Source organism: Balaenoptera physalus (assembly GCF_965194825.1).
Source record: "Balaenoptera physalus genome assembly, chromosome: 2".
In the NCBI taxonomy this organism is placed as follows: Eukaryota; Metazoa; Chordata; class Mammalia; order Artiodactyla; family Balaenopteridae; genus Balaenoptera; species Balaenoptera physalus.
Window position 1 is genome coordinate 4,708,908 of NC_138883.1, and position 12,238 is coordinate 4,721,145.

Below are 12,238 nucleotides of genomic sequence, written 5' to 3' on the forward strand. Positions count from 1 at the left end.
CCGCCTTGCACTCAGCAGGTGCTTAGAAATGCTTCCTGATCAAATGGATGACGGACGAACGGATGAACCGATGAGGACTTGGCCAAGGATAGACAGAGGGGGGTCTTTTCCTTGTCGTCAGGGGACGTGGCTCTTCTCTACAGCACGGAGACCGAAAGCGTGAAGTAGAGAGTTTGGTCATTGCGTCCCATGTTAGAATTGGGCGTTGGGGGGAAACTGAATATCAGAACCGTCAGCAGACTCGATCAGGGTCTCACGCGAGAGAGGCCGGGCGGGGTGCCAGACACCCGCCCGACCGTGCCAACAGTTCTTTTTTTTGTCTTTTTAAAATTTTATTTCTTAAAACAAACTCAAGATGAGATGAGATGGTGACTCCAATGACCTGGAAGGGGGGAAGGAGGAAGGGGTTGGGGTGAGGGTTATCGGAGACTGGGGGTGGGCGCCAGGGAGGGGAGGGCAGGGGGGTGGCAAAGGGAGCTGGGGATCGGGAGGGGGCCTGGCAGTGGTGACAAGGGTGGCGAGTGAGGGTGACAGTGTTTGGGGATTGAGGGTGAACTGAGGGGAGGAGGGTGGAGAAGGGTGGGGAGCTAAAAAGATAGGGGTTTGGGGTGATGGCGGGAGGGGGTCACCTGGGGGGGGGGTGACGGGACTTGGGTGCAGGGGGGATCAGGGACAAGGTGACGAGGGTGGAGGGGGGCTTGGGGGCTGGGGATGATAAAGGGCCTGGAGTGATGGGGACAATGTCTTGGGTGAGACATCGGGAGCTTGGGGGAGATGAGGGTCGGGCTCTGAATCAGGATGACAAGGGACTTGGGACGGTAAACCGGTGGCTGAGGGAGATGAGGTCGGTGGTCATGTGATGGCGGTGACGCGTGTGGGTGAGTGTGGGTGATCTGAATGACCGAGATGACGTAGGTGATGATGGCTTAGCAAGGTAACACGGCAGGTAATAATACTCCATAAAGCTAAGAATATAGATTCCTATCCAAATAATTTAAGAAGCAAAATATTCCTGACTGGTACCCAAGGGCTGTTTAGCTGCCCAACTCCAAGAGCTGGAAAGCTAAACAGAGCTCTGTCCCATTTCCTTCTATTTTTTTGCAAAAAAGATAGATGCTCTGTTTTTAAAAAAAAGTCAAAATTTATCATTCAGAGGCTGGCTAGATCTTTGGGGATCTGAGGGTTATTAATTCAGCAACACAAATGAAATCCGTGCTGTGTAGGCCAGGTCTGGTACCGCTGTGGCCACAGAACTAGAAAATGCCCCACAAGCGACAATTTCCACTAAACCCTGTGAAAACCTTGGTGAGGGCTGCGCTGCTGCTCAGATTCGCCAGGGGCACTTGTGGTTCAAGGTGCATTTAAATTCCCGGGGGACGTCTCTAACCTACAGGGTAGGAGGCAGGTATACAGTTGCTGGGCCTCTGGGGAGGTGGGTAGATAGGCAGGTGGCGGAGGCACTGCCGAAGGGGCAGCCCCTGACCGCACGTTGTGACTCAAAGGGGGCGATCGTTTCCACATGGGCAGTGGGCCAGGAGGCTCCCCACTTTGAGAAATGCAGTTAAAATCCATTGCAATACGTCAAGTGTACATCCAGGATAGGCCAAAACCTTCGGATCCCAGGATGAGACTTAGTCTTCATCAGATCCTAATTTTTTAGGCTCAGGGACTGTTTTGGTTCATCACCCCCTCGTTCCTAATTCAGAGTTTGAGAGCAAGAGAGGGCCTTGGTGGTCGCTGGGTTCAAGCCCCTGCCCGGAAAGGGGCCGAAAGGGCAGCCCGGGGTGAGAAGGGGACTCGCCAAGGATCACACAAGCGAGTTAGCGGCAGGGCTGGGATCAGGTCCCGGCCTCCGCCAGCAGCCAACCCGGGGTTCTCTCTGCCTGACACACGGCCGCTGCACTCTGCCGAATCTCAACTCAATCGGAAAGACTGAAGGGCTTGCGGTGTTGATGTGAGTGCGAGTCGGAAGTGGCGTGTGAGAATTAACGAACGAAAGAGATTTTAGCCCTTTTCACAGTGGCTGGTCGTGCGCAGCACTCGTAACGGTTTCACGAGGACCCTGTGGCCGAGACCCCTCGGAGAGGGACGTCGGCACAGAGCCCTGGTTCTGTTGCCATGTTTTTTTTTGGTCTTTTTGATTTTAGGTTTAGAGTTTAGAATAACATACTTATTTCTCTTACTCGTTTAAAGATGAAATTCTTATTATTATTATCATTATTTTTTTTTTTTATCATGCATTAAGAATAGAGAGAGAGGATTCTGGCATTGCGTTTGTCACACTGCAACACAAAGGTAATAGAGGGAAGCATAGCGTTCACCAGATTTGACACAAAGGAGAGCAAACTCCACCACAAAGATGAGAACAGACCGCATATAGTGAGCTCTGCGGGACCCCGAGAACAGAGAGGGGCCGGTGGGAACGCTGCTTAGATCTCCTCGTCGCCAGCCTCCTTGCTGAAGGTGGTCATGTCGATCTTCTCGGGGAAGATGATGTTGACGGCCAGGTCCTCCCCGCTGTTGTAGTGAAGCAGCAGGTTCTTCTTCTTGCGCAGCATGTGGTTGTAACGCAGGTTGGACACCCAGGCCTCGCACTTGTTGAGGAAGACGATACCCATGGTGCCCAGGACCACCAGACTGGTGAGCACGCCCAGGATGGTGAAGCAGATGGCCTGACCCTCGGAGAGGAGCGAGGTGCTCTTGCTGAGCTCCTTCATGGACACCTTCAGGATGCGGTGCTCGGGCTGCGGCACCGGCAGCTCGTGCACCCCGGGGGTCAGGCGGTAGGTCAGCCCGTAACCGCTGGGCAGACGGGTGACCTGCTGGGGGCCCGCCGCGCGCTTCCGGCCGCAGATGGGGCCCGTGAACTCGGGCTTGCACAGACACCCGAACCTCACCTGGGAGTGCTGCAGGCAGGTGCCCCCGTTGAGGCACGGCTCGTTGGCGCAGGTGGACACCGGGCGGCTGCAGGTCTTGTCCATGAAGCCGGCGGGGCAGCGGCAGCGGAAGTCGCCCCCGATGTCGGTGCAGATGCCCTGGTTCTCGCACGGGTTGGGCGTGCAGCTGTTGGTCACGATCTCGCAGAAATTGCCTGAGAAGCCAGGGGGGCACAGGCAGGAGGCATGGGAGGCCCGGCCCTCATCGTCTACGCAGCTGCCTCCGTGCTGGCAGGGCGAACTGCAACACAACAGGGGGACACGGTAAAGGGCCCTCGGGCACTGCGCAACGACAGTGGTGCCGGGAATGGGGACGGACGCTCTGCTCCCCCTCGTGCCACGTGGCAAACCTCCTGGGGCCCGACAAGAGGGCAGGTGCTCAGAACGCACGAGGTGAGGGAGTGAGAGCCAGCCAGGGGGGCCCCGGGGAGCGCCGGGCACCGTGACCCCCGCCTGCAAGGGGCTCCGGGGCCGTCCGAGGCGGGAGGCTCCCCCCAAGTGGGGTGTGTGCCTCACCCCCATCATGCTGCCAGCCTGGAACACGCCTGACCTCCCGAGTCAGGATGCCCATCTCCTCTCCCACCTCTTAGGTCATCTCTCCGACCAGAGGCCTGACGGTTAGTCACTGCACAGGTGGGGAAACTGAGGCTGAGAGAGGCAAAGTTAGTGACACCCCAGGGCTGCAGCCAGCCCCTGCCCTCAGCTCCGTCCCCAAGCCGCGGAGGCCGAGCAAAGCAGGGCATCCCTCAGTGTCTCCCACCTCCACCATCCCCAGCCCCTCATTATTATTTTTATTTTTATGTTCAGCGGAGTGAGCCTACGGGCTATTGTACAGGAAACCCTTGGGGACTCTCAGAGTGAAAGAAATACGCGCTCTGTCTGCACCGGCTGGAGCGGTGTCTGTGCCCGCCTGTTTAATAGCGGCCCATTCACCCAAGTGCAGCTTGCAGACCGAAGCTGTTTGCTCAAAGCAGAGCGCACAGAGCATTTAATGTAAGTGCTTTTAAACGAGCAGACCCTTTGTCATCTGATAAATGCCGAAACTCCAGGGAAGAAAGGGGCTCCGAGCACAAGAAATCAGCATTGCTGCTTCAGGGATGAGGGCGGCATAGGAGCCGGGGCTCTGAAGGAATTTCAAGGACCCTGGGCTCTATTTTGACAGACTGGCTCCAGTCTGTTAGAGAGAAAAGCAAAATACTTTAAAGGTCTCGCTCCGTATTTCCCCTTCCCACCAGGAAGCAGAAACGGAGTTCGGTGGTCACCCCTCTCCTCTGAGCCCGCCCAGGATACTGATCTTGAGATGCGGCAAGAATGCTGGTTCCTGGCCCTTGCAGCCCGGGGCTCTCTGCCCCACCCCTGGAATGCATTTACGCTTTGGTTTCCTCACGGGATGGGGGCGCCCCTACCCGCAGCTACTGGCCCAGGCCTGGAGTCTACTTTGAATTCTCGCCTCTCTCGAGATCTCTCCTGGTCTCCGTTTAAGCCCCCTCGGAGGGTGGGACTGGCTCCGTGCACTGAGCAGATAAGGGCCGGAAATGGCTGAGCTGCTGGGAAGCCCGCTCAGAGGCACCAGAGAGGCCAGGGGCCGTTCCATCTGCTATGCGCACTGCCCAGAGCCCCAGAGCCCCCTCCCGACGAGGGGAGCTGAGGGCCGAACACCCACCTCCCCCGGCCCCGTGCTGGCTGCAGCCCCCTCTCCCCACCTCCTAAGACATCCCAGAAAACCCCAAAGCAGAGCCCACCAGCTCCCCCAAACCCGCCCCTAAAACACGGTGAGCGGGTTTCACAAACAGCCTCGGGCGCTGCCGAACTCTGATCTCTTGTTATGTTGCCTTTAGAAAATTATGCAGCTCGAGCTCTGGTTCACAGTCCCAATCTACTCTCATTCACACACATCAGGACTTGGGAACGTCAGGGGAATATGAAATCGCCTTCAGGATTGTTTGAAAAAATTACAGAAATGACACAGTCCCCCATAAATACCCTGATCCAGGGCGGCCCCCCATGGGGTGCAGGATGAGCACTTACTTGGTCTTTTGTCAGGCGACAGGTCCGACTGGGTTAGGCTGAAAGGGTCTTTAGGGGGTGTGAAACAGGAATCTAAAGCGGCATTTATCAGAGCACACATAGCCCGGAGAGAATACTTACCCATTCATCACGCAGGGCCCGTCCTTTTTCTGACAGTCCTTTCCTGAGAATCCAGGGGCGCAGGAGCAATCGTACTGGCCGTTATCGAGGTTCACACAGGTTCCGTTGTTGGCACAGGGGGTCGAGGTGCAAGCCCGAACGTCTGTGGGGAGAGACAACCAGGGAGATGAGGGGGACACAGACGCTGGAAGGAGAGCATCCTGGGTGGGGGGCAGGAAGAGACCCCTCCGTCTGGTCGAGGGGGACCCCGTGTGAGCTGCCGTGATGTCTCTGCTTGTGTCCACTGCCAAGGGTCACCCAGCGGGGTCCTGAGGAAGAGGGTGTAGCGACCCCCAGAACCCTGATATAAGTAAACAGCTCAGGGAGCTCAAGGGTCACAGAGACAGAAAGTCACGGCCACTCACTAATAGTCAACAGGCCAGCTGTGCCCTTTTGCTGGCACCAGGTCACCTCTTCGGTCCAGCCACATTGACCTTCACCGCAGACCCCTTCCCTCCCCCAAAAACCACGCCGAGCTGAGCTTCCCTAACGGCTGCCTCCCAGACCAGTTCCTTGTGATTAAAGGGGGTCCTTGCCGCTCGGGGGGCCAGTGCAGCCCAACCGCTAGCAGCGTCAGCTGCCCTTCACCCTCTTCCATCAGAGAAGAGCAGGGGGGAAATGAGATGGTAAAGCCCCCTGTCGGGAATCAAGAGACCTGATTTAGCCCCAGCACCGCCTCCACCTCTCGGTGGTCTCTCTGAACTAAGGGGGTCCACGATAAAAAGGCTGCATCTTCTGAAGGCAACGAAATGAGAACTATTGCGTGCTCGCCTGTCAGCATGGGTTTCCATGAACACTGGTGCATTTCCACCACCGTTTTACACCTCCCGTCACGCACACTTCATTATTCTATTCGGGGCTCAGCAAGGCAGGGATGGGCTGAACAAAGGGGCCTGGGTCAGGGGCTCTCTGACAGTGGAGACCCCAGCCCCCAGGCCTGGCCAGGGAGAGACCCTTTCTGTGCCCATCTCCAGCCGGCTGCCGAGTTCAGCTCCCTCCACCCCCCACCGCCCTGACTCTGTGCCTCACTTTCCCCACTTAGAAAAGGGGGGGCTCTCCCTGGCCCATCTCTGAGAGCCCCTTCAGCTTTGGTTTTCTACCACCCGAGCTGCCGCATCGGCCAAACAGAACGCCAGGGCCAACCAGAGACGCAGCGAGTGAAGGCAGCCTTGGGTGCGGGTCCCCGGGGCTGAGGCCACACACGTGCAGATTTATTCCCTCTTTTCAAGAACCTCGCACCCTCATGGAGTAGAGATGGCAATCAATCAGTAAGGAAAAGCCTGCACGCCAAGCTGATGGCTTATCCAGAGCACACGAGGCGTTCCTTGGGAGCCCGGCTTGGTGCGAGGGAACATAAAGAGGATTTATCATTACGGGAAGGCGCCAGGCATTAGCACGCAGCGCCTCCGTGGCAAGCTCCTAATTCCCTGCTCCGGGCTCTCCTGTCAATGGGAATCTTAAATTTAAGCTGAAGAGGTGGCGACCACCCTACTCCTCTCCCACGGTGTCAAGCCTCGTGGGCCGGGGATCAGCCCACCTTCTCCTCTCCTGGGCCTCCGACCCCAAAGTCGGGTGGATTAAGCCGCCAGCAGGAGAAAGCTGCCGGGGGTCTCTGCCTGCCGGGGCAGCAGCTGTGGCGAGGACAGCCTCAGAGACGGGTGAAAAGGGAGAGGGCCGGCGACTATCCCGAGGGCTGTTTCCTCTGGACCCAGCCGTCCCAAGCTTTTGTCGACCCAGTGGGGAAGGGACCTTTTGTCTGGAGAACTCCATGGGGGGCGTCCTGGATTAGATATCAGAAAGGGTGGGCTCCAGGCTAAAAGCCCTGATCCCAAATGGTGGCTTTTCTGGGACCCCTTGGGTCCCCAAAACAGCTCAAGAGGTACTTCAAGGGTGCAGAGCCCAAGCTCTGTGGGCCAGAGCGTGAGTCAGCTGTGGGGAAAAGCCTGCATCATATTGGCGGGGGAGACTTTAAAGACCCGAGACAACGTGATGGGGGATTTTGAAAGCCCACTGCCTTGGCTACGCAGGGCAGGGGTGGTAACAACATGCTCTTAGGTTTTTCTTAAGGGAAGGGTGTTAGAAACAGCCTCAGGTGAGAATGAACCCATTTCTGGGGCGGAGGGAGGGGTTTTGTAGCTGGCTGTTCTCCCAACATCTTAGGTGTCCTGAGCAGACCCCTTTGCTTCCCGAAGCCTCAGTTTCCCTACTGGTACCACTCGTCTTTACTGACGTTGCTGTCGGGACCAAGGGACAGAGACCCCGCGGCAGCTGCCTACACTGCTGGGAGTTTTCTCGAGGACCTTAGCTTGCCTGGGCTTCAGGGCAGGTTTTGCCAAATGAGAGTGGGCTCAGATGAACATTTTGCAGCCTGAAGATGCAGCGACAGCCAACTCTCAATTGCTCAGGGTAATGGAGGGCAAAGATTGCATAAATTAATAAAATCAACAGATTAACACCAATCTGCACTTTAGCTACTTCTCATCCTTTCCCGACCCCCCAGCTCCCCCTACACTTGACCTCTTCCAGCACAGCCCACGGCCCTGTCCCAGTGGCCCTGACTCAGCTCCCGCTGCCCCCAGCACCCAGCACCCCTCCCCACGTCTGTCTGCTTGCTTGTTGCAGCATCCTGAACAGCCTGGCGGGTGAATTTCATGGAGTCTTGGCTCTGCGACCCCCTGAGTCCTTTCCCCTCTCAGAGCTTCAGTGCCCCGAACAGATTTCTCGAGTCTGTGGTCCCCACCCTCTCAGCTTCGTGTGGCGTGTTTGTGACTCTTTATTCAACTGGCAGCCCCCCTGCCCCAGTGCCTTCCCTGGCGCTGGGTGCTGGCAACGCAGAGGGGAGCAAAATTAAGTCCCTACCTGTGAGGAGGCTCCCAGCACCAGCAGGAAGTGTATAAACAGATCATTACCATACAGAGCGCTGGGTGTGTTGGGCTAAGGCAAGAGGGGGAGGGGCGACAGCCACGGGGCTGGGAGGAGGTGGCAGGGGGCAGGGGGCCGGGGGCCGGGGTGGGCGGGGCAGGTGCCAACCTAGGTCGCAGAGGTGTCCATCCCAGCCGTCCTTGCAAATGCACTGCCAGGGCTCCACACAGAGTCCATTAACACAGCCGGGAAAGGTCACGCATTGGTCACACAGGGGACCCTGCCAGCCAGGCTGGCACCTGTGGGGGTTGGGGGAGAAAGGTGGGGACGTATGAGGGGGGGCAGGGATGGAGAAGGGGCTCCGGTTGCTTTCTGTGGAACCAAGAGCCCTTGCGGGTCTCTGCCCAGTGCCAGGCCAGTGGGTCCCAGGAAACCAATACCAGTCACCTGAACGGAAAAGCTTAAACAGGAGATCAGCTGTGGAGCAGGCAGAGGGGTCCCTGAGAGCCAGAGGAAGAGCTGCGTTTTGCCGCAGTGGCCTGCAGTGGTCTCACCTGCAAGAGGCTCTCCCGCCACCCACCCCTCTGAGAAAGCCGTCCTGTCCCCGCCACCGCCCCCAGCATCCCCCGCCTCCCGGTCCTCTTCTCTCCCTCACCCCCCCGTCACTGGTTTCCTGCGGGGGCGAGGAAGCTGTTTGCCGCAGTCCAGGGGCCAAGCCCTCCCCATTTTTTCTGCCTGACGCCATGACTCCCCAGAATTCTGCCCTGGCCCTCCAACACGCTGCCTCTGGGGAGCCGCTCCATTACCTGCAGACATTGTCGTCCTCGCAGAATCCATTTTGGGGGTGGCAGGCCGGGAAGCATTCAGCTCCTGGGGCACAAGAAAGGTTACACCATTCACCCCACGAGGCCCTACAGGCTGTGGCAGAGGCCACGACGGCCTCCCAGGAGGCAGCCTCCGACCCTCTGTGGCCCTACCCACTGGGCACACAGTAGGCACTTCATCCCAACCCACTTAGGAGAAAAATCTCTGCATGTCCCTGGCTATGGAGTGACCACAGCCCACTGCCTAGCTCCTAGGACCAGGTCAGACACCCAGTGTCCCTCAAATAAATGACAGACGCCAAATCCTAAAGGCAGGAATGGGGAGACAGTGAACGGAAAGATTTTGACCCCTGGGCACTCGGCCAAACCCTCACTTTTGCAAAGTGAGCTAAAGGCGAGGGGGGGGCGGGGCCAGATTTTGAGGTATTCCGCTCTGGGGAAGCCCAGACAGGTTCACCTGGAGGGCTCACAGGTAAGGAGTCTGGAGTTTTTAAAGGTTAATCCCAGTTAAGCCAGGCACCCAGCTCAAACTCCCAATTTTCCCCACACCAGACTCTTCAAATTACAAAGACGAACAAGGGTTTTGCGGAAAAGACCGTAATTCTGACACTATTTAGAGATTCTGACACTTTAATAGGCACATACTGTGTGCAGTGATTGTAACTCTCGCCAGCTTTTCAGACAGCCACCCCCCGTCACCACTGGTACAGTGGGCTGGGGGACCCTGCGGGAAGGGGGCAACTCTCTCGCTGTCAGAGACATATGGCCGCCACAGACAGGAGTGTCGCAGCCCCTCACCTAGACAAACGCCACGCAGGAGGGGCTCGGGCTGGGCTTCCAGCTGGGAATTTGAGGCGACGACGGCAAAGTTACCCCCCCCACAGGCCTGTTCCCGAACGCACACGCAGGGACCCCCCAAAGTTGAACCCCAGAGCATTTTCACAGAGAGCTCTCCAGCATCACCTCGTTTCTCCATACCTCCTCTCTGCACACCGACACCCTGCGAGCGCCACTTCTGCGGGGCGGGAAGGGGCCAGGGTCCCACAGTTCCTCCGCCCCCGGGGACCCCAGGGCCGGGCTTGGCATGCGAGGGTGGCGGGGAGGATCAGGCAGGCGCGGCGCGGGGCTTAGGGTTAGGCGGGACGGGCGGGAGTCGGGGCGCATGGGACGGGGCGCGCGGGGCACGGGCGGCCGGGGGGGCGTCGCAGGCTTCCCCAGAGGGGGCGCGAGCCAGGCCGCCGGGGGGCTCACCATGGGCACTGCGGCCGAAGGCCAGCAGGAGCAAGAGGACGGGCAGGAGGGCTGCGGTCGCGGTCATCGCGGGGCGGCCGGGGTCGCGGTCCCGGGAGCGGCGCGGGCGCGGGTCCGGCTCCGGGCGCCGCGCTGGGCTTCTGGTTGCGGACACGGAAGGGGGCGCGGGCGCGCGGCGAGGGGAAAGCCAGGGCTGCACCGGGCTGCGCGCTGCGCTCTCCGCTGCCGCCGCCGAGCTGCCGCCGCCGCCGCGCGCGCCGCCCTTTTCGTACCGCCGCCCCCCCGCGGCCCCCGCCCCCCGCCCCCGCCTTCGCGCGCACGGGGCCGGCGCCGGCCAGTCCCGGTGACCCCCGCCCCTCGCGGGGCCGCCCCCCACCACTGCGGCGTCCCGGAAACCGGCTCGCGCACGCGGGGCACTCTTGGCTAGACGGGCACAGGTACCCCGCGCGCCTTTGGCACACGTTCCCCCCACAGGACGGCACACGGGCGCGCACACACGGGCCCGCTTAGAACAAGTCGCATGAGCCAAACACGGGCTGGGCCGCAGACCCCAGGAAGACGCGAGGATACGCTCGGAATACAGAAACACGCACAGAAACACCAAAACACTTATCGCCAAGGTCCCCAGCACGCATGCCATGGCTCACGCACCCAGAAAAACCCAAACGCACACTCTAGAGACGGGGAAAACGCACACTATCGCACACGCACCGGGAAAAACACTTAGGAGAAGCCTTAGGCACCTACACTCTTAGCCATAAAGACGCAGGGAAATGCAGACACACTCGTAGCAGCACACAAGGCAACCCCGACACACCCTACGGCACAAACACACACTGCAACACACGCGCACGTCCTAGAAATAGTCGGGAGCGCCACAGGCTCAGTCATAGGCACGCCGAGAGGCTGAGGACATACAGTTATGAAACCCTGGGCATCCGTCAACATGTGCCCCGCCGTCCACACAGAGGCACGTGCACAGCCACGTGCACACCTGAACATGCGAATACCCTTGTAAACATACAGACACCCGGGCACATGTTCAATCACATACACCCACACACACGCAGTCAGGCCCTAGGCCTGCGGGAAGGCTCTCACACATCTGATATTCACACACACACATACCCAGTCCCCGAAACTCACAGATCTCGGGCTCTTGGTTACACGCTTATCCAAACACGCATATACGGTCACCCAGCGCACACGGGCGCGCGCACACACACACAGGCCCCAACACATCCATCTTTGCCCGCAGTGACACGTGGGCAAGCTCACAAGTGTGCTCACACTGACAAGCACAGTTGCACACCCGGCGCTCAGCACATATTCCAGAACCACGGGGAGGCTTCTGGCCCCGGGTCTCAGGAAAGTGCGGCTGGGGGATGGTGGCCCTGCCGGAGACCCCCCCCCTCCAAAAAACTCCTGGTAGAAGCCCCCAGCCTGAACTTAGAGCCCCACAGTCTGCTGGGCTGTCTCCCCTCACCCCTGTCCCTATCAGGGAGGTTCAGGGAAATGGGGAAGGACCTGGTAGGCAGTGGCAGGTGGCAGAAAGGGATCAAAGGTGCTTAACCTCTGGGGAGGGTACCAGGACGTCCTGATGGCAGAAGGATCTTTTGTGTATGCTTCATTTGCATTGATTAGTTTGCATACAGGTGCCACGGAGTGGGAGTGGGCCCCCACCCATTTCTTGGCCTACCCGTCCCACAGTGCTGGGGTGGGGGGTTATCTCTGCCACTATGAACCTGGGCTGGGAGGCCTTGGCCTTTGGGCCATCTTACAGGACCCTGGCAGGTTTGAGGACAGACTTGCTGTCCTTGGGATGGGTTTGGGAAGTCAGGCTAGGGGGAGCCCGCACTTCCCACCCTGCTGGCCCTGAGGCCCGAAGTCTGCAACCCAGAAGCAGGACCTGCTCTGGGTGGACTCTTGGAGGCTGGAGGGAAGCCCCCCGACCCCCTTGTGGACAGCGCCTCTTCCCTGTCCTTATCTGACGAAGACCCAGAAGGGGGGTCTGGGTGCATTGGGAACGGCTTTGGTGACAGGCTGGAGGGCAGTGGTCACGCAGTAGCCGCCCCCGACCAGCTCCCCACCCCACGCGCCTGCCTTTCCGTTACCCCATTCTCTTCCACAAACTCTTTCCTCAAGTGGAGAAACTGAGTCCAGAGATGAAAGGCCTTT

At 59.1% G+C, this 12,238-nt stretch overlaps 1 protein-coding gene across 2 annotated transcripts; it reads right to left on the reverse strand.

The window, feature by feature from the left end:
* Positions 1-663: 663 nt before the first annotated feature.
* On the reverse strand, positions 664-10,287 carry DLK1 (delta like non-canonical Notch ligand 1). Of its 2 annotated transcripts, XM_082450883.1 has the most exons (6): positions 10,061-10,287; positions 8,792-8,855; positions 8,154-8,284; positions 5,085-5,226; positions 2,898-3,177; positions 664-2,672 (listed from the first exon to the last, which is right to left on the reverse strand). In XM_082450883.1, the coding sequence occupies exons 1-6, from the start codon at positions 10,125-10,127 to the stop codon at positions 2,430-2,432; spliced, it is 927 nt and encodes a 308-aa protein (XP_082307009.1). In that variant the 5' UTR covers positions 10,128-10,287; the 3' UTR covers positions 664-2,429. The 2 variants fall into 2 exon arrangements, with proteins under 2 accessions (XP_082307009.1, XP_082307008.1); XM_082450882.1 differs by having other exon boundaries at positions 667-3,177.
* Between the last annotated feature and the right edge of the window lie 1,951 nt (positions 10,288-12,238).

What these genes read in the sequence shown, in the direction of transcription:
- DLK1 (XM_082450882.1), bottom strand. Translation starts at nt 10,127, where the DNA reads ATGACCGCGACCGCAGCCCTCCTGCCCGTCCTCTTGCTCCTGCTGGCC. An exon ending in CTTCGGCCGCAGTGCCCATG is followed by an intron (nt 8,856 to 10,060) that starts GTGAGCCCCCCG and finishes CTTGTGCCCCAG; the next exon opens with GAGCTGAATGCTTCCCGGCC. An exon ending in TGGACACCTCTGCGACCTAG is followed by an intron (nt 5,227 to 8,153) that starts GTTGGCACCTGC and finishes CTCTCCCCACAG; the next exon opens with ACGTTCGGGCTTGCACCTCG.